This window comes from Zeugodacus cucurbitae, chromosome 2 (genome assembly GCF_028554725.1).
Source record: "Zeugodacus cucurbitae isolate PBARC_wt_2022May chromosome 2, idZeuCucr1.2, whole genome shotgun sequence".
NCBI lineage: Eukaryota > Metazoa > Arthropoda > Insecta > Diptera > Tephritidae > Zeugodacus > Zeugodacus cucurbitae.
The window spans coordinates 47,957,605-47,979,770 of NC_071667.1; the positions used below are offsets into that span (position 1 = coordinate 47,957,605).

General features: G+C 37.6%; 3 protein-coding genes across 3 annotated transcripts; all 3 read right to left on the reverse strand.

Annotated features, from left to right (window-relative positions):
• Window positions 1-888: 888 nt before the first annotated feature.
• LOC128921870 (uncharacterized) lies at window positions 889-2,013 on the reverse strand. The gene has a single exon (XM_054230688.1). The coding sequence runs from the start codon at window positions 2,011-2,013 to the stop codon at window positions 889-891; it is 1,125 nt and encodes a 374-aa protein (XP_054086663.1).
• Window positions 2,014-2,048: 35 nt separating this feature from the next.
• On the reverse strand, window positions 2,049-3,507 carry LOC128921877 (uncharacterized). The gene is made up of 2 exons (XM_054230736.1): window positions 2,992-3,507; window positions 2,049-2,858 (listed from the first exon to the last, which is right to left on the reverse strand). Exons 1-2 carry the CDS (start codon window positions 3,505-3,507, stop codon window positions 2,049-2,051), a joined length of 1,326 nt encoding a protein of 441 aa, XP_054086711.1.
• Window positions 3,508-4,192: 685 nt separating this feature from the next.
• LOC128921886 (uncharacterized) lies at window positions 4,193-5,212 on the reverse strand. The gene has a single exon (XM_054230787.1). The coding sequence runs from the start codon at window positions 5,210-5,212 to the stop codon at window positions 4,193-4,195; it is 1,020 nt and encodes a 339-aa protein (XP_054086762.1).
• Between the last annotated feature and the right edge of the window lie 16,954 nt (window positions 5,213-22,166).

Sequence of the window (22,166 nt, forward strand, 5' to 3'; positions counted from 1 at the left end):
GCATGTATGTCCTGCACTATTTATAGTAGTTTGTAGGAATTTAAAATACCGTAACCTTGCATTCGCGTAAACAAATAGCATAGCAAACAGAAGTGGATGATAAAAGAAAGAAAACAAAGTAAGCATAGATAAGGCATTGCCAGATAGGAATTATAACAATTAGGAATAAACTTAAATATTAGGACTAAAATTAAAACGATTAATCTTAAACATCCTGCCCGGTCGAGTCTACCGACTCGAAATCCTCGTTCTCTAGCAAGGGGCACAATTTCTGGACAGCTCGGTTCATGTATCCTTTAGAGGTTCTCAACGTGACATTGCGGACAGCTCCATCAGCTCAGGATGTACTTATATGACTCGACCAAGACACCAATGCGAAGGAGGCATGTTCTCTTGTTTAACTAGAACGATATCCTTCACCCTTATGTTCGGTGTGCGTCGCTGCCACTTGTTCCGTCTCTGCAAGATGGTGAGATACCTCACTCCACCTATCCCAAAATCTTTGATGAAGTTGACGTATCCATTGCCACTGTTTCAATCGGTTGGAAGGAACTTGTTGAATATCTGATTCAGGGACCGCCAGGAGCGGCGACCCAATCAGGAAATCGCCCGGCGTTAAGGCAAGTTTGTCCTCAGGATCGTCGTACAGGGGTGTAATCGGACGAGAATTGATAGAAGCTTCGATTCTAACGGCCAATGTTTGCAGTTGACTATACCACATGACTTGCGTACCCACGCAGCGTATCAAGTGATGCTTAGCGGACTTCACCACAGCCTCCCAGAGACCTCCTTGATGTGGAGCACTAGGAGTGATGAAATGCCAATGTGTGCCTGTGTCAGCTAAGAACCGCTGATTATTCTCACTCTGCCATGCTGCAAGATCTTCCTTCAAGAGTCGGTTAGCTCCAACAAAGGCTGTCCCGTTGTCACTGTATAAATCACGGCAAGGACCGCGTCTGCCGATGAAACGAAAGCGTCTAGGAATGCTTGTGCCGACAGGTCATCTACAACTTCAATGTGTACAGCCTTGGTGACCATACATACGAATATGGCGAGGTATGTCTTGATGAGCGTTCGCGAACGTTTCGTTCCCACACGTAGTGTGAAAGGTCCACAATAATCCACACCAGATGAAATGAACGGCCGTGCTGCTCTGACCCTCTGCCCGGGTAAGGAAGCCATTTGTTGCTTTAGCACTTCCCCTCTGTGACGCCGGCAGATCACGCAGTTATGGATGAAACTCTTGACCGCCTGTCTGGCACTGAGGATCCAAAATCGTCGACGAAGAGTATGCAGCATGAGTTGTGTTCCTCCATGTCGCGTGATGTCATGAGCTTGTTGTAATAAGAGCTTCACCAAAGGCGTTGCCTTTGGCAAGATAATCGGAAATCGTGGATCATGTGCTAATTCGGCTTTATGAATTCGTCCTCCGACTCGTAGGATCTGGTTCTCGTCTAGAAATGGATTTAGAGGCAATATTCGAGAGAAGGATACCAAACCTGAACGAGACTTCAAATGTCGGATTTCATCTGCAAAATGTTCCTCTTGCTCTAAACGGATTATGGTGTATAATGCGTCATCTAGTTCCTGCACAACGATGACCGGTTGACGAAGATGTCGTCGGCGCTGTAACCGACGAAGAATAATGGCAATTGTGCCCAAGAGGCGGGAAATTGTACTGAAACGTTCAGTTAACAAAATAGTGTGTCCGTTTGGACGATGTGTATACAATGGATGTGAAACGAGTACAAAAATCTTATTAGTGTTACGAGTTTCAGCGACTATAACTTCTGACTCGTCCTTGCTGAGCAAAGTATCATTGTTAGTAGAATAGATCATGTGTGTCTCATCCGGGCCATGCCACCAAAGTGGGTGCACTAATAGCTCTTCAGGTGTGATGCCTCTGCTGGCACAATCAGCTGGGTTTTGAGCGGAACGGATGTGATGCCAGCGGGCGGGGGATGCCAGCGGGCGGGGGATGTCAGCTCCTGTATTCGACGAACTCGATTGCATATGTAAGGTTTCAGTGTTGTTGGATTCTTCTTTAACTAACACAATACAATCGCAGAATCTGACCACAGATAGTAGGGAACATCAGCCAAACCCATTGCATCTCGCACGTTTTGAAGTGTCTCAGCCAGTAGTAGTACTGCCGAAAGTTCCAGGCGTGGTATAGTAGCGGCCTTGAGTGGTGCCACCTTGGTGCGTGCCGTCAGAAGTGTGAAACGTACCGAATCGTTGGAGCAAGACGTCCTTGTGTAGATCACAGCTGCGTATGCGTGTACGCTAGCATCGCAAAAGCCATGAAGCGATGTTGGAACATGTGGAGTCATACCTATCCACCCTCCGATGCGAACTTGATTGAGTTCTGGAAGCAGTGATCTATACTTCAGCCACTCGCGACAAAGATCATCAGGTAACGGTGTGTCCCAAGATAGGCCCGCAGACCACAGCCGCTGAATAAATATTTTCCCAGTTACAACCACAGGCGCCAACAATCCAGTAGGATCAAAGAGCCGCGCTACTTCGCTGAGTACTCGGCGTTTCGTAGGTATCTCTCCTGTCTGACTGAGATCGACACCAAAGAACAACTGATCCGTCAATGCGTCCCATCGTAGGCCCAAAACGGAAGCCGTACCAGAATGGAAGATGTAACTAGAAAGAGATGATTCATTAGCTAAGCACTTCATCACCTGACTATCGTTCGAATTCCATTTTCTCAAGGTGAACTGCCCTGCAGAGAGAATGGCATTCACGTTTGTTGCTAGTTCTACTGCATCTGTAGCGCTTTCACAACTGGTTAGAAAGTCATCAACATAAAACGAGGTTAATATCGCCGTTCGAGCAAGTGCAGCTTGCTGTGTATTTGGAACCACAGTTGAATTGTCACGAGCACATTGTTGCAGTGTACGAACTGCATTGTAAGGACTGCATGCCATCCCATATGTGATGGTCTTCAAGCGGAACACTTGGATGTCGTCTTCCGGAGACTCTCTCCAGATGATTCGTTTGATAATCGCGATGTTCAGGTGCAATCAACACTTGCCGGAACATTTTCTCGATGTCCGCAGTTATCGCCACTCGATAGCGTCGAAAACGTAAAAGTATACTACTAAGAGAATCCTGAAGCGTTGGACCAACCAGTTGTGTCGTTGAGTGAGACTCCAGTGCTGGTAGGTGCCGAAGCGTTGAACACCACGCGGAATTTCGTTGTGACCGCATGATGTGATCGTAGGGTGATTGTACCAATTCCATATGCCCAAGTGCGGCGTACTCTTTCATAAATGTAATGTACTTTTCTCTAAGAACTGGATCTGCAACCATGCGACGCTCCAATCTATGAAACTGCCGTACTGCAAGTGTGTACGAGTCACCAAGTTCCGTTGCATTTCGTTGCAGGGGTAACCGTACAATATAACGGCCGTCTGAGGTACGACTATGTGTGGTTTCGAAGATCTGCTCGCATTCGTTCTCTTGCGAATCGTCAACAACCGTTACGTCCTCCATTTGCCAAAACTTACTCACCAGTTCTTCTAAACGGTGATCTTCTCTCTCTACTAACGTGGTGAGTGTGAGCAATGATTCCTTCGAAGTATGAGACACTGTTGCTGGGCCAAACACCACCCATCCAAAGCGCCGATAAGAACGTCGATTGTTCCAGGCGTACTAAACTAGTCGTCCGCCAAAGTTAAGTCTTTCAAGTATGGCCATTGGTTCATGCCAATCTTCACTGCTGGAGTCGGAGAACGATAAAACCAAGGCATCAATTCGCATCTCAAAATTAGTTGTTGTTGATCTCAGAGTGAAGGTCACGCTGCCATTCACTTGAGTACTAATGGCAGAACCTACTCCTTCTACCATTACGTTACATTTTCGTCGATATAGTTGCAAACAGTTAGCTAGTCGGTCCGTTACGAAGCTAACCTGTGATCCAGGATCACATAAGACCCGGGCCACTCGCTGCACCGATGCGTCTCCAATGGCATATACACGCGCTGTTGCTAAAAGAGTGATCGGCTTTGGGTTGACAACGAGGGACCTGGCGGGTTCTGCTAGTCATGCTGTTGAGGTTGTCTGCACCTCAGCAGGCACGTTATTAGATACTGGTGAAGTAATTGAAGATCCAAGCGTTAAAGCATTATTGACCTTAGCTCGGCGCGTTGTGCTTGCGACCACAATTTCGGCAATTACCTCAGGGACACTGCCTTAGCGAATGTCCTGCACGTAGGCAGTTGTAACACAATTGCAATCTCCTAATCGCCTCAAATCGTTGCTCTAGATTGAGAGCCAACACTGTAGGACACTTAGCGATTCGATGTGGTAAGCTGCAATGAGCACACAACGCTACATCTGTAGTCGCGACATGCGCCCTCACTGGCCGTTGTTGCCGACACACCATTAACGCAGTCGATGGTTCCGAAGACAGGCTATGAGCACGTCTTTCGAGAAACTTCAGTAAATCTTTTAACTGTGGTATGTCTGTAGGAGTGCATGTCATACACCAATCCCTTTTGGTTACAGCTGGAAGCTTAGTCACCACGATTGGCACAGCTATTGCATCCCAGTGATGTATAAGAATATCCATCACCCGCAGAGCACGCAGTGACTCATGAACCGTGTCCACAATTGACAGCAACGATTGTGATGACTCCAGGGTAGCTGCCTTAAGGATAAGAAAACGGGATACGTGTAGTTCCGCCAGCTGCTTTTTGTTGTCGTAACGTTCCTTCAGAGCATTCCACACCTCTTGATAGCCGCCCGAATAGATTCCTCCAATTAAGGGAACAGAGGCTACATTGACTGCCTGACGAAGTTTGCCCAACTTAAATGCTTCCGGGTATGCCGAGTGATGAACCAGTGTTTCAAACGCATCTTTGAACGCTAGCCACTTGCACATGTCTCCATCGAATGACGGAATAGCTAACGGATCTAACTTAAGATCAACCAAGTGGCCATCCTGCGATGATATGGGGCAATCGCGCGCTCCATCGGTGACATTGGATTCGACCTTTGACGATGAGATGAACCGATTGAGTTTACTGCATACTTCTTTGTACAGCTCCTCTACTGTTTCCCAAAGCGCATCGTGTGAACCCATCTCGGTGGGCGTAGCTCCTCCAACCAGATGATTGTGATTCTCCACGAATCGCTCGAAGTGTGTTTCAACTGATCTGAGTTCTTGTTGAAGATGAAAAACATCCAGATCGTCCATGACGCCGTCAGACACACGTGCTTGTATGCGCTTTATAGAATTCACCGCAGATGTACGCCAGTTTAGTTCCGCTATGAAAATCACTCAATTGTTAACACAAACCAAATTTAAATATTGGTCCTCACAGGAGGCACCAAAAAATGTTAAATAATTAATTTTACAGCGGGTAGAGTTCCAATATGATATTACTTTATTTGACGGTTTGGCCGTATAGCTTGACATCAAAAGAGAAGGACTAGTGCATGTATGTCCTACACTATTTATAGTAGTTTGTAGGAATTTAAAATACCGTAACCTAGCATTCGCGTAAACAAATAGCATAGCAAACAGAAGTTGATGATAAAAGAAAGAAAACAAAGTAAGCATAGATAAGGCATTGCCAGATAGGAATTATAACAATTAGGAAAAACTTAAATATTAGGACTAAAATTAAAACGATTAATCTTAAACAAATTATAAAAATAAATTTTTTTGTATCCAGTCAAACAAAATAATATTACTGTATAAATCAAAGTACCGATACCAATTGGGAAATATTATTTTATACAGAATTATGGGGCGTTATATATATTCACTATATCCTCGAAGCACCGGTATTATTGGTGAGAAGTATTTTTAGACCGACTTAATAAATTTTCACCATTAAGACACCATAGTACTCAATTATTATACCAAATTAACGCATTTTGATTAGATACCTCATTTATTAACATCTAGATATAAAATATAATCGCTTACAGTTCAGTTAAAAATCGGTTTTACTAATTTTCGCCAACAAGCTGCAATATATCCAATATATCCAATATTATACGTTAACTTAATTTTGTCCACAAATCTCACATGTTAACCGATATACATGGTACAAAAATACATATAACTTTCACTGCACTCTACAAATAGAACAATCTAATTTAGTTTGAACGTGTTCATATACTATATCTTATGTATATTCTTCGCCGTCAATCACTTAGAAATATTATATTTATAGTTAAATGCCACATTAGGTGGTATCAAATATATTTGAGGTTAACCAGTGCTAACCAAGTAATTGATTACTAATTGTTTGAGATTATAAATCATGCAGGCGTAAATTATTGCCGCTGACAATGAAAGCTTGTCAAGTATGAATTGTACAAATTGATTCTGAAAACCACATTAACGCATACAAAGCCAATAATAATAACTTTGTGATTTGATTTATAAGAAGATTAAAATTATATTGAATATTTTCAGTAATGCTTTTTAGCATTAATTTATTATACAATTCATTAGGATAATTTGTTAGTTGATACATTGATAAAACAATTAACGTATTAGCGAAGGCTAATATTTAAAACAGTAAGTAAATAGTTGGTTTAAATTATTGTGGTCAAGTTTCACATAGAATACCAACTAGTTACTGGAAAAATCTTATATTCTTACAGTAAACCTCATTCTATATTAGCAATACAAACATTAATTATAATAATTTGATTACTGTATACAACATTCCTTGTTGTGAAATTATCTCGCTCCGATTACTCTTTCCCTACTCTGCCAACGCATCTCTGTCCAGACGGATTCCAATCAATAGCATGTCCGCTATTCGTTAGCAGGTTTGCGTAAAGTGTGTCCAATCTACGCCCACTTACGCTTAAGAATTGTTGATTTGTGACACTATTCGATAAGTGTTGTGATTTCCATATGTTTTTGAGCATTCCAAACTGGTGTTTAATTTACGTGTAACGTTTTGCCGCCAAAACTACTATACTATTTTTAGTAAGAGTAATGAAATGATTTGGCAGTGAAAGTACAACACCAGGAGATGGGGAACCTGATTCCCCAATCGATGACGATGGAATAGATATTTCATTACCCGACCATGAATAAATTCGAATAGTAATTACCCGCTAAACGGTGTACAGCTGCTGGCGTATGCCGATGATATTGATATCATCGGTAGTAACAACCACGCCGTTTGTTCTGCTTTTTCCAGACTAGATAAAGAAGCGATGCGTATGGGTCTGGTGTTGAATGAGGACAAGACGAAATATCTCCTGTCATCAAACAAACAGTCAGCGCACTCGCGTCTTGGCTCCCACGTCACTGTTGACAGTCATACCTTTGAAGTAGTAGATAGTTTCGTCTACTTGGGAAACAGCGTTAACAACACCAACAATGTCAGCCTTGAAATCCAACGCAGAATCACTCTCGCCAACATGTGTTACTTTGGACTGAGTAGGCAATTGCAAAGTAAAGTCCTGTCTCGACGAACCAAAAGCAAACTCTACAAGTTACTTATCATTCCCGTCCTGATGTACAGTCACAGTCATTAATATTCGGTTTTAGTTTTGTTTTTAGCTAATGCCCCTATATTTTTAAATAAAAGTACTAAATTTGTTAATTTTTTTTAGAAGATTAGAGAATGATGAATGTACTTATTATTTACTACATTTTTGGGGTATTTGAATCACGTTGTAAAACACAACGGTGTAATTTTTACAGCTACCTAAAAAAACGACGCGTCATTATTATTCGGTTTTTCCCCGCGATTGGAATTCACAATTGTAAAAACTAAGCTGAAAGTGGTTTTATGAAAAAATTTGTTTGAGGTATTATAAATAAACATTAATTATGCACTAGAAAGGTTTCAAATAGTTTGATTTCGAACAGTAAATTGCAATGGGACGGAAAGGAAAAAATTCTACTTTGGAGCAAATCAAGTTGGTAATTTTTCATCATAAGAATGGAGAAACCTATAAAAAAATTGCAGAAATGATCAATATGAAAGTCAATACAGTAGGAGACATTGTTCGGCGTTACAAAAATGAAGGAAGAGAATATTTGTTGAAACAAACTGGTAAGCCAAAGAAGATCAGTGAGAGAGCTTAAGGCAGTGGCGCGAAAAATTAAGATAGCGCCGAAGCGTGGACGATGACAACATCCGATGAGACGACTCTTGGGGTTTTCGAGAGAAAGGTTTTGCGTAAGATTTATGGTCCTCTGAACATTGGCAACGGCGAATACCGCAGACGATGGAACGATGAGCTGTACGAGTTAAACGACGACATAGACATAGTCCACCGAATAGAAAGACAGCGGCTACGCTGGCTAGGTCATGTTGTTCGAATGGATGAAAATACTCCAGACTCCAGCTCTGAAAGTGAACGATGCAGTACCCGCTGGAGGAAGCCGAGGAAGGGGAAGGCCTCCACTCCGTTGGAGGGACCAGGTGGAGAGCGACCTGGATACACTTGGAATCTCCAACTGGCGCCGAACTGCGAAGGAAAGAGAAGAGTGGCGCGCTCTCATCGATTCGGCTATAACGCCAATAACATACATACAATGAAATGAATTACGCCTGGCTTTTCAAAGTTTCATCTACAGACATTTACGGGAACTAGAAAGTTTCTAATTTATTTGGGGGAAAATGTATTTGGACTTTTCGTGCTCAGTTGCTTGTTCATTTTTATAATTTTATAAATGGAATATATGTATAGCGGCATGTGTTCTTAGAAAAATACGGATGTAAGTATTCTGATTTGCACTCTGCGCTATACTATTATTAGCGTTGGTAGTTCTTGAACCAAGACTAACAAATATAAGCACGGACGAAATATTTACCTTAAAACAAAATTGAAATCATGAAAGGCGACACTTCGGTAAGCGTTTTCCATGAAATATTGCAAAAATTATTATGATTATTAAAAAAATATTTATAATGTATATGTAGTATTGGACACTCACATGATTGAGGAATGTTATAATTATTTCATTTAGTTTCTTTGAAAACTAAAGTTCGTGTGATTTATAGGTTTAGAGAATAGTATCAACATGGATATTGAGAACAAACACAGAGCATACTTATCTGTAGTATTATATATAAGCCAGATTTTTTTCATAAATAAAATATAAGAAAATGTTATAGATTATCTTATTATAACAACTGACATATCTGGTAATATCTATATTTTGGGATTTTATGATTAACAAAAATTAATATATTTATCATATTATTGTTTAGGGGAAGTACATTGATCGAAGTATACGTAAACTCAACGAAATAATCGAAATTTACAGTATTGGAATGATTGAGATTGCAACTGCACGAAATATAAGTAGACCTTTTTCGATAATAATCTAGTGATTTAAAGAACTTCAAGCTGAAAATCAGAATAAATTCATCCATTCATTCATTCATTCAACGTTTTTCATAGTAATATTAATTATTTAACTTATTAACTTATTTGTTCATGCATATGTAATTTTATTTACTGACAATTCATCTCAATATATTACAAAAATTTTACAGAAATTCTGTATTTATTATAATTTTAAAGATTTTACGCAATGAGATAAGTAACGCTTGTTGTGTGCTGTAAATATATGTAACTAACCCAATGCACTGAAGTATGTCCTGCCGTTATCTAAAACTATATTCATTTATAGTTATACATAAGTATTTTTTTAAGATAAAAGATAGATTCTACATATATAATAAACAAGTGTGATCATGTAAATTATCAATATTGTTATGAAGTAATTTTGGTACTTCATATACTTACAACATTTAAAATAGAACCACATTTATACAAATGAGTTTAAAGTTTGTCTCTATGATATTTATGGGTTTCATATATCAGACTATATATATGTAGCTTCGTTATTTTTTGTTACAACAATTTACTACAAATGTACAGAGCAAAACTTTATAGGCCACAAGTATTCGGTGACCGCAATAAATTCTGTACATCTACACTACTTTACAGATTATATTATGTATTATACTGTATGTAAATGTATATATGGAATTAGACTATGAAGCAAACTATTAACACACTAAAAATATAAATGTTAGTATTACAAAGAGTTAATTTCACTTCCAATTTAACAGTGTGCCTAGTTATTCTGTACAATTGACAATGAGGACACGTGTACCAAGTTCCATTAGTATTTCTCAATTATCGCTTGATCGGGCAGACGGAGTGAGTAACACGTGGACAGTTTGTTTCAGGCATTGAGCAATCAAATTATATAAAATGTAAACAATTGCTGTTATGCTTTTGATTCCTAAATGGTGAATACTTTTTCTAATGACCCCATTTAATTTGCTTTTTGTGCTCCTCTGAATGAACTGTAACCGCTATAAATCTCAGTTACTATGCGCCTCGTAAATATTTTAGTGTTTGGAAAGAAGGAAAGCAATTTTTTTGTCTGGCCTTTTTTGGCGGCACGAAAACCATCTTATCTTTTAGCTCTGAGTTCTGAGGAAACGAAAACACAAATATTCTAAACCATTCTGTATACTTGATGTTATTTATAATAGGTGTTACTATTGGGATAGCTTCAAACTTCTGCCTTTTTCAACCAAATTTGGTTGATGTGCGTCCACCTGTTCTTCATATGTATTGAACGTCATTATAATGACATCAAGTGTAGCATATTTACCATAGATCGTAATGTAAATATCTCCTCTCTAAGCAGATATACTCGTATACTCTATTCTAGTGAAAATATCTTACCTAATGGGATGAATAATGTTAATGTAGAGCAAATTTGCTATGGAATGTGTTGAAATTATATGTTTAATTTACAAGTCAAATATTTCGCACAAGGGTTATATTTTAAGAATACACTATATATGAATGTACATAAAATTATATTTGAATATGAATTTGCAAGCCACTCCTGATTAAACCACAGAAGTATAATCACATTGCTTTCTTTATTCTCTCGGTCCATTCGCGTAAGTAATTTACAATTTCTGCCAACAAGGGTTATTGCCCCTTACCGCGTGTGCAAATAATAGAGAAAAACAAGTAAGGAAGGGCTAAGTTCGGGTGTAACCGAACATTTTATACTCTCGCAATTTATTTATTTAACTTAATTAATATTATATAATACACAATTTGACCCACATATTCGTCATATATATTGTATGAAGTCCATTGAAAGTTGGAAACCATAATATTAGGTTAGAAGCACCGTGGTCCTCGTGTTCGATATATGGGACCTTAAAAACCTATGGTCCGATTTTGGCGATTTTTAGAACGGGACTGCCACACTATAAACATAGTATTTGTGCAAAGTTCTGCACCGATATCTTCACTAGTGCTTACTTTATATATTGTAATGTAGACGATTCAGATGGTTTTCAAAGTTCTGGTATATAGGAAGTAGGCGTGGTTGTGAAGCGATTTGGCCTATTTTCACAACATATCATTGGGATGTAATGAAACTATTACAAACCAAGTTTCATTAAAATCGGTCGAGTAGTTCCTGAGATATGGTTTTTGACCCATATGTGGACGATGCCACGCCCATTTTCCATTTTGTAAAAAGATCTGAGTGTAGCTTCCATCTGCTATTTCTTATGTGAAATTTAGTGTTTCTGGCGTTTTTCGTTAGTGAGTTAACCCACTTTTAGTAATTTTCAACCTAACCTTTGTATGGGAGGTGGGCGTGGTTATTATCCGATTTCTTTCATTTTTGGAATGTATTAAGAAGTGGCTACAAGAAATGACTGCAGAAATTGGTTTATATAGCTCTATTGGTTTCCGAGATATGTACAAAAACCCTATTTGGGGGTGGGGCCACACCTACTTCCTCAAAAAAATTACATCCACATATGCCCCTTCATAGTGCGATCCTTCATACCAAATTTTATTGCCATAGCTTTATTTATGGCTTAGTTATGGCACTTTTTATGTTTTCGGTTTTCGCCATTTTGTGGGCGTGGCAGTAGTCCGATTTTGCTCATTTTCGAAAGCAACATTCCTATGGTGCCAAGAAATAAGTGTGACAAGTTTCATCAAGATATCTTAATTTTTACTCAAGTTACAGCTTGCACAGACGGACGGACGGACGGACGGACAGACAGACATTCGGATTTGAACTCCACTCTTCACCCTGATCACTTTGGTATATATAACATCGTTTAGTTTTGGGTGTTACAAACAACCGTTATGTGAACAAAAATATAATACTCTCTTTAGCAACTTTGTTGCTAGCAACTTTGTTGCGAGAGTATAATTAAAATTAAATGGAACTTAATTTTCAATTCAAAAATTTCGTGAAACCGGCTGTAAGTGATTTAATTTTCAATTACAAATTAAAATCACATATTTTAAAAAATATCGTTAAAACGGTGTCCTAGATAAAAAGAAATGGAAATTTACTGTTTTAAAGTTATGGTCAAATTTTGTGTTGACCCGTGTAATCGATTGTTATTAGAAATGATATATCAAAGCTATTTTACGCTTCTGCTTGCAAAAAAACATCATACTTGTTAGAAGTTTGAATAATTTTTCATTTCACATACATATTACTGGCAGCTCTACAGCGGCCAGCGAAGTCGTGCTGTTGTCTAAAAAGCTGTGCCCATAATATTTGATTTAATGTGTATTTTAATATTTGACAGACTTTGTTTTTTCGAGAAGGAAGCATCGAAAGCCTGAAACCCATGTCAGTGTGGATCTTTAATCCGAACTAAACCTCCTACCGTCCAATACCGTTATTTGCACTTGCTTGGCCCCATCTCTGTTTGTCTAATACCCCGTCTCGTACATTGTTCGTCGCTAACCCTTCCCGTCACGACAATGTTAGTGTGTTCAAGTCGTAGTTGTTCGCTGTATTTAACAGCTCACTTCTCCGCCGCTGTTCGCTGGCTAGTTGTGATTTCATGTTTCTGGCTTCGCAAACAGCTTTCCAATTCTCTACTGATTTGACCATTTCGTTTACTAGGTTATCAGGAGTAAGGTCTGTACCAAGCGATTTTTTGAGATGTTGCCTGTCATGGTTATATTTCGGGCAATGGAAGAATGTGTGTTCTACATTTTCCACGGTTGCTCGCAATTACTAGAGCAGCGTCTTCCGATACTGTACGAAATGCGGAGCTTACTCTCAGTGTGCAAGTGACATATATAGAAAAAACGCCATGACGATATGATTTTATTTCGAGGACTTTCCCCCATATTTGGGCGTCGAACAGAGCGAAGGACTTAAACCCCAGCTAGTAGTAGTCTTCTATTTTGCTTTGGCCCACGAGTATTGAGCATTAAACGAGTCAAAGCTCTGCACACTTTTGTGGCTTTTTCGCATGTATAAGCTAAGTGTTCCTTAAAGGACATCCTTTTATCAAGAATAATACCCAAGTTTTTAATTGCTGGTTGTGTATTTAACAAATTATCGCTAAGAGAAGTGGGTGTAAATACTTCTTCAAAGAAGTCTGGGTCGAATGTGTTAGGTCGCCAGATACTTCTATTCATAGTCGGTAAACACTGTCGTGCGAGTGTAGTATTTATCTCGAATATAATGGCATAGTGATCGCTAAAGGTGTAATGATCACTAATTTCCCATTGATATCCACGAACTAGACTTGAGTGTACAAAGGTTAGGTCTATCACCGATTTTCGGCCACCTTTGTTAAATGTGCATTGATTACCTGCGTTAGAGCTCAAGATCCAGAGAGGCAAAGGCTTCTAGTAAGGTCTTTCCTCTGCTATTGGTTCTCTTGCCTCCCCCTTCGATAGCCCAGGCATTAAAATCGCCAGCTATTACTACTTTTGTTTTGCATCGAGCAACGGCCACCAGATTATAATGCGCTTGTATTCTTCATCATTGATGCTGAGAGGTAGGTAGCAGCTACATATATATATTAATATTATTAACTGCTGTTCGAACAAATCCATCGGAAGAGAAGGGTGATTCCAATTGTGGGAAGTTAGGGTTACATTTCCTTATAACTGCTTTATTTTGCATGTCGCTAATCCAGGTTACGTCTTGTCCGATTTTATATAGTTCGCCTAATAGGACCACATCGATTTGCTTTTCGGCAAACGACTTTTTTAACAAGTCATGTGCTTGACAGTGGTTTGCGTTAAGTTGAAAAAACTTCATGTTACCTGTTGAGCCGCTTTGTGGTAAACTGGGCACCTGACGCTTCCAGTGAAGTGATCAATTTCATTTGCACCTGCTTTCAAGCAGAGCAGGCATTTGGGCTTGCTGTTGCAGTCCTTTGCCTTATGCTCACCTTCGCTGCATCTTCTGCAGAGTCCGGACCTGTCTCCGTTTTTGCACGCTTTTGCAGTGTGTCCAAAATCAAGGTATTAAAAGCATCGTTGCGGTTGTCTATATTCCCGTATACGGCAATTTACCCAACCAACTTTCAGCTTCTTATTCAGCAGAAGCTGTCTAGCTGCCTCAACAGGGAGTTTAATGAGCGCTGTTTGCGTGTCTCCGTAGGAATTCCTTAAGCTCTTGATTGCCGAAATCGTCAGTGCTGAATTTCCTAACTCTCTCTGTAGGGCATAGAGAACTTCTTCCTTGCTTGTGACTTATTCCAAGTCTTTGCACTCGAGTAGAGTCTTTTGGGTCAGGAGATTGACATTGGCTTGATCACCAAGGCATTTCCTCATGTTGTCTTGAGGGTCGGTTGGCATCACTGCTCAGCTAAGTTGTAGCAAAATTTCTCCACTTTGAGTTTTACGTATCTTCGTGACTATATTTCCGAATCCGCTGAGAGTTGAGTCGGACTTAATTTTCCGTAAAATCTCCGCATATGTAAGATTGCCATTAAATATCGCTTGGGGTTTGTTTTTGTCAGTTTTACGGTCTTCTTATTGGCTTTCTTAGCTACTATATTCCACTGTTCCTCCATTGGATTTGTTTTTGTTTTGTTATTATCGGGCCCTTTCGTTGGCTGCGTGCTTAATGACGACTTTGCAGTGCCTTCAAACCTTTCAGTATTAGCGACATCATTTGCTATTATTGATCGTTTAAACTGACCAATTAAGTTTGTTCTTGCTCGTGTTTTTGGCGAATTAATACATGATCGTTTATTTTGATGTAGGGCCTGCTCTTCCGTCATTGGTTCATTAATGAGTGTAGTGCGATCTCTTTTCGCCTGGACGATCGGGTGAATTGCCGACTCTCTAACCTCTGTTATTGCTTATTTTTGCAATTGCGAAATCTTATCTATTATGTTTTTCATGTGCTGATTTACGTGCCTTTGCTTTTGGCCATGCGTGAGCAAGATTAACTAGTCTAAGAGAGTGCCTAGGGCAGAGAGCGTGTTATCTCCTTCGCTTACACTTACACTTTCATTGTTAGTGGTGCCTTGTCGATCAGGCGATCGGCGGGTTTTGTTGCTCCTTGTAAACGGGCTACAATCCTCCTTGTTACCAGTGATGGTGTACGCTGCTTTGGATTTAGCTAATATTTCCTCAGCTAATTCTACAGCTATACACTTGGACATGTTATACTCGGAAATTCCTCAGGATGAAATCCCCAGGAATTTCTCTACGAGTGGATTGTGGATCGTGGGATCCAAGAAGGTATCAAAGGGAGAGCTGAAAAATAATGCGCTCTTCGCGATTTCCCTTTTCCGTGAATATGAATATTTATAAGTGTTTTAACACTCACCGCTTCTATGCCTTTATTTCTACTAATTTTGATTTTTTGCTGTGATGTTGACCAAAAAGAACTCTCAAATATACATAATTCTGTGTATTAAACCAACAGAAATTACGAACATAAAGTCTTATAAAACGTCGGCGGAGGTATGGAAGAAACTTCGAAAAGTGCATATGCCTTGTGATCCATTACAAAAAATTTCATCGTATAAAAAGTTGCTTGGATGCAGTATGTCGGCAAATCAAAGCATGTCGCGTTATCTTTTTTACTTCGTTTTTCGAATTGGTACAATAATGATAGAATACAAGATTACGCCATTCGTTTACAGTTAGCTTTTTTTGGGTTAATGACCTGTAACGTGACGCAATAAAGACCCCCGAACACGCGAACGAAACAAACAGCGAAAGAAAAACTGACGCATTTCACGGTAGTACAAAACAATAAACCCAAAACAAAGCGTTGAAGTCAGTGCCTGGTTGTAATAACAGTAAAAATAATAAGTTGTATAAAAATAATTATTTCACTTTTCCAACCAACAAAAAACAGGCCAGAAAACGGCTAACTTTTTCAAATAATGCAGACAATTTTGATTATAAATATTCTATTATTTGCGGGGATCATACTAAACGTTATTTAATTTAAGGATTTGCAAATAGACTGTTGCAGAATCGCGATGTAGTACCTACTGTGAAACGACTACCTGATCATCTTGAAACCAATAAACAAAGGAGAACATATGGAAACTGAAGGTAATTATTATTGAAAATTAAAAATAAATATTTTTTCATTAATATAATTTTGATCTCATTCTTAGAAATAATGTTTTTGATCCTGAGGCTATTGTAAATAAATTATACATTCACAAGTGGTTCTAGCCAAGACACTAATATATCCGTAGCACCCCCAACATCTAAAGACTCGCATAATATGTATAATTATTATTGTAAGGAAGTGGAATACCTACGTAGAGAAGTGTAAGTATTAATAATGGGGATTTATAAAAGTAATTAAATTAATTTGTATGATATCCTAACAGAAAATAATTGAGGAAGGAGAATACCAGTCTGTAGTTAATAAAAAACTTTCAAAGAGATTAGTAATTTTGAAAAAGAAAGATGAGCAGAAGGACAGCAAATATAATCATAAAATTGTTATATAACAAAAGCAATTGAAAGATAAATCACAAGAATGTGAAAACATCGGAGAAAATTTAAAAATAATTTTCATGACTGGACAAATCAATTAAATTGAATCTAAAGTTACAAAAATGGAACAAACATTGTATGCTTCAAGTGCGAAAGTATACCGTTGAAAGCTGCTGTACCGCAATGGATTTCCCTTACCTTCAGTGCGTACAGTACAAAGATGGGCTAAAAAAATTGAAATTAGCAGAGGTTTAATCAAACCTGTATTTAAAATTTTGGATGGATCATATCCAAAAATTATTCATATTAAGTTCCGATAAAATGAAAGTGAAAAGGTCGTATTGCTACGATAAGTCATTAGACCTCAACACTAAAACCTGTCAACTATGTATGTACAATTTGCAATGGTAAGAGAAGTTTAATAATATGCTTATATTATTAATTGATATATTAATTTTTGTCCACAGGTCTAATGTACCGTTAGAAGCAGCCAATATTTTATGATTTCAATTGTAAAATAATATACACCATATTAAAGGGAATTTTAACCGAAACAAAGCGGTGTGGATATACCGTGGTTGGGATCGCCAGTGATTTAGCAAGTACCAACAGAGCACTTTTTTTCAGAATTAGACGTTAACGAAGACAAACCCAGGTAAATATCACTTATTTTATAATTCAACATATTTAATAAAACTTTGACGAAATCATTTCCTTGTTAAAGGATTTTTGTTAAATGGGGAGCCTGTGAAAAAGGATATTGGTGCTACTGTCAGTGAGTCAGTGAGAGATGTCAATAACTCACAAGATCCCCGCTAATCATTTAAACGTGACTACACAACTTTTTTCATTAGCTTAGACTATTTAAATGGAAAAAATTGGAGACAATGTCATCACCTCTTCAAACTGGTAAGTTATATGAAATAAAATTAACAAATTTGGACGTCAGAGTGCCACGTCCAGATTCTAGAGCGCGATGTCATGCCTATGGACTCGCCTTAGATGTCCAAAATCCAATAATAACTGAAATGACGGATATGATCATGAGTTTGAGGGTTATTGGGAAATATAGTATGCTGTATTTTCAAAGAGGTAAATATATTTGAAGTAAATATATACATATGCATATGTATTTATAATTCATAAATAAAAATCTTGTTTTCAGGAATTATACAAACAAAAAATGCGCTAAAAGGCTTATTTACGCACTTATAAGAGCATTACGATTTAAAGTACATTCTAACGCACCATTTAAGGATGTATTATACAATTTTTTTGGTATAATACGCGCTAAGGGAGGTCTAAATGATCACCCCGACCAGCTGGAGTTTAAATATCGCCTAAGGTCATACATACTGGGACGTAATGAAGGCCTTATATATAATGCGGCTAATGTTGAAATCGATGACACACCTGACTTAGATTCCTCGCAGCCTTTTTTCACTGGTAATTCATAAACAAAAGTTATAACAATTACGATTATAATAATATTTTTATTAGGAATAATTTGCACAACAATCAATGTTTTTCTCGCAAAGATTTTGATGGCTTGGAATATGACGGTCTGGAAAATTTGGCAGAATATTTTTGCCACAAGTAGCGTGAAGAAGGTGCCAGAAAAGAACGGCAACTGAATCTTGAGCTATCGGCGCAAACGGTCTACGCACGTGTAAAAGAATATGCGCATAGTAGAAACTAAGCATTCGGAAATTCAAAAGCTAATACAAAATCAAATGAATTCAAAGGCAAATGCAAAGGATATGAGAGGACATTCAATAGCGCAATAAGCGAAAAGCAAAACAACAAACCAATCAAGGTGTTAAACAATATGAAGGAGATAATGAGCTTTCGTATACTGTGTATGCAGCAACAGTGGAGTTAAAAAGGATAAACATGCTTGGTGCGTCGATATGTGCTGCGATTAAAATATGTTTGTTTCTTTTGTCGAAAAACAAGAAAAAATAATGTTAGCTGCAGACAATTTAATTTACTCGCAAGGTGTTGGTACGGTGACAAGGTAAGGACAAAAGAATGTGCTTTAGAATTACGTGAGGTTTTATTTGTATCTTCACTCAAAATTAACTTTTATTCAGTGAGCAAAGCGATGAAATATAGATACTCGGTGTTATTCAAAGAGTTTTGTGTTGAAATAAAAAACACGAAAGGGTCAATTCTATTGAGAGCCCAGTTGCAAAATAAGTTGTTTATTTTTTATGCGCAAATGAATGTTCCAGGAAATATGTTGAACAATATGATGTGGCATAATGGATATGGCTCGTGGACTAAATAAAAAAGACATTAATTATGAAACAAATTGCGATACATGCAATAAATCAAAAATATGTGCAGTACCTTTTAATGGCGTGAAAAATCCAACGAAGGGCCATGTAAAACTTAATATTCGCTAGATATTTCAAATTAAAAATCAAACCACTAAAAAAAATTTAACTGCACAAAAAAAAAATGTATAATTTTCAGTGACAACTTAGTGCTCAGATTTTACATAACAGAAATTAGTTAAAATGGAAGAAACCGGTATGCAAGCCTGGTTGAAGCCTGAATACAAACAAGTGCACTTAGACTTCACCCGGAAACACATGCAGTGGACAACTGAGTTGGATGATTTTGTTTTTTCCGATGAAAAAATATTAAATTTAGATAGTCCATACTCTTACAGTTGTTGCTGACACGATTTTCAAAAATAAACTTTGCTGGTGGTTGTGGTTTGGGAGGCAAAAATATTAAATTTAGATAGTCCATACTCTTACAGTTGTTGCTGACACGATTTTCAAAAATAAACTTTGCTGGTGGTTGTGGTTTGGGAGGCATTTTAATCGAGGGGTTTACAAAATTATGCTTTGTGTCGCCGAAAATGGACTCATAATATACCCCGAAATGTTGGACTATGCTCTCATTTAATTTTTGGATGACAAAATGGATGAAGATACCATTTCTCAACAGGATAACGCTGCCATTCACAGTTTGAGGAGCATAATATTGCACTTATCAAGTACCCAGCGTGCAATCCTGATTTGAATTGCAATCCTGATTTGATTGAATTGAAGGACACCTTTATTCCTTTTAGTCCCTTTATTGGACCGAATGCAAGCTCAAATTGGACATTAAAGAAACTTGGGAAGATTTTGATCATACGAAACTGAAACAATTAGTGAACTCGATGCCAAATCGTGTTTTTGAAGTTATTAATAAAAATGCAACATCAATTAAGTATTGAAAACATAATAAATTTTTAGTTGATGCGCTCTATCTCTTTTTTATCATATTATTAAAAATTTTAATCAAAAATAACAACAACAACTGCACTGCAACCCATCTCCCGTCAGCCTTGCAAGCAATATAACATAGTATTTAAACATAGTTCTGATAGTAACAAAGTTCTGCACCGATATCTTCAATAGTACTTACTTTATATATTGTAATGAAAACGATTCAAATCGTCTTCAAAGTTCTGGTGTATAGGAAGTAGGCGTGGTTGTAAAGCGATTTGGCCTATTTTCACAACATATCATTGGGATGTAAGGAAACTATTACAAACCAAGTTTAATTGAAATCGGTCGAGTAGTCCCTGAGATATGGTTTTCGACCAATAAGTGGGCGGATTTGAACTCCACTCTTCACCCTGATCACTTTATCATCTTCATTACTTCAATCAATAATTGATTTTTGTATGTAAAGTCTAAATACATCAAAAAATTTATATATTTAGTTATACAATTATCATAATTAATTCGCCCCTATTCCCGTTGTCATTATCGTTTTAAAACGACATAAGACCGCCTATTTGGCATTCCTGTTGGCGTTATCGAAAATAAATTGAGATTCCCCAATTAAAATCGAGTATAGAAACGACATAAAAACAGTCGTTCTTTGTCGTTGCTATAATTTAGAGCGACATAGAAACGACGCGGTTGTTTGAAGGAATATTTGAAGTGAAGTTGAAAAAATAGTGGTGCACAACAAGTCCGAAGCTAGAGCAACAAGAGGAGGAGTTAATAAACAGATACTGTTGCTTAGAGTCAATAGAGAATGGCATAAAAGCCATTAAGGACAGCTTAAAAGATTTGTCTCCATTATAAAAAAAACTCATACAAATTAAACATCTGCTAATAAATAGCGAATAAACAAAAACAAAAACGAAAAATCAAAAATAAAACACTGTGTTGATGTAGTTGCTAAAAAAGCTTACATATGTCTATCTGCTAATTTCCGCTAGTTTTTTGTTTCTTTACTTTTGCTAGCTGTGAGAGTAACTTTGACATTTTCCTCTCCCAAAAAAGCCAGCAGCTGCCAGCAGTAAATATACTTAGACTTAATATTTTGGAGACAAAATTAAAAATAGTGAGTGGAGTCCCTACGCGCGGATGAAGTTATACTTCTTAGTGATATTCCAAGAAATGCATATCATTTTGTATGAAAGAAAACTAGCGGGAGACACTTTCTTAAATTCACATATTATTACGCACATTTTATAAACCAAAGTCCAAATCAATTATCATTTCTGGGTTCTGACGGATTGATATCTATAGTATTTACAATTGGATTATGATAACTAAAATACGATATGAAATGTCTTACATCTATTTTATCTATATTTCTCGCGAATACCGCATCAATAGTCGTAGCTCCTTTTGTCGAAGGATCATTTCTTCCATTGATCATTTCTAATAAAAATTTCTCTCTGAGGAATGCCAGTAATGGTTCAGCTTCTGGCAATGAGAAATTTACATTAAAATCTCCCGCAAGGAATACCGGTTGTTCGCTATACTTTACTGGTTCTACGATAATATCTGCAAAAGCTTGCGAACCTGCAGTTGACAACGGTAATAAAGCTTTACCGATGAACAATTTTATATCTCTCATCGATGAATTTGGTGATATACATACATAAATGGCAATTAAATTCAATTTTTTATTATTATGATTATCGCTAGGGTTCATTTTGCATTCTACCGCACACAAATCGCCAATTCTTGTTGATGTTGATATCGTCACATCAGCATCACTCGCGTACGAAGCCTTTATATCTAAATGACATTTGTCTTGTTCATTGTGGTAAATAGCAACGCCCGAATTTCTTGTTTCATTTCGTTGAAATCTTACAACGAAATCAAAATTTGGTACGGATACTGGAGGCTCGTTGCCGTTCATAAATGTTTTTGATAACATCAAGATGTTTGACTGTTTAAACACTCTATCTGAGAAATCATCAATATGACCACGAAGCTTTGACAATTGAATGACATTATTGATAAACATTTTTTTATGCTAAGAAACTCCGTTTTCGCAGGCAAAGAGGTCCATGTACTTGACTTATATTATTATGGAATGTTTTATGTCTTGATTCTTACTAAAATCAATTGTAGTACATTAATATTTGGCATCATATATTAGTAGAA

Excerpts from the sequence above, each read along its gene's own strand:
- LOC128921870 (XM_054230688.1), bottom strand. The coding sequence starts at position 2,013 with ATGCAATCGAGTTCGTCGAATACAGGAGCTGACATCCCCCGCCCGCTG.
- LOC128921877 (XM_054230736.1), bottom strand. The coding sequence starts at position 3,507 with ATGGAGGACGTAACGGTTGTTGACGATTCGCAAGAGAACGAATGCGAG. Across the intron at positions 2,859-2,991 it reads AAACGAATCATCTGGAGAGA|CAAGCTGCACTTGCTCGAAC; the intron begins GTCTCCGGAAGA and ends CCAAATACACAG.
- LOC128921886 (XM_054230787.1), bottom strand. The coding sequence starts at position 5,212 with ATGGACGATCTGGATGTTTTTCATCTTCAACAAGAACTCAGATCAGTT.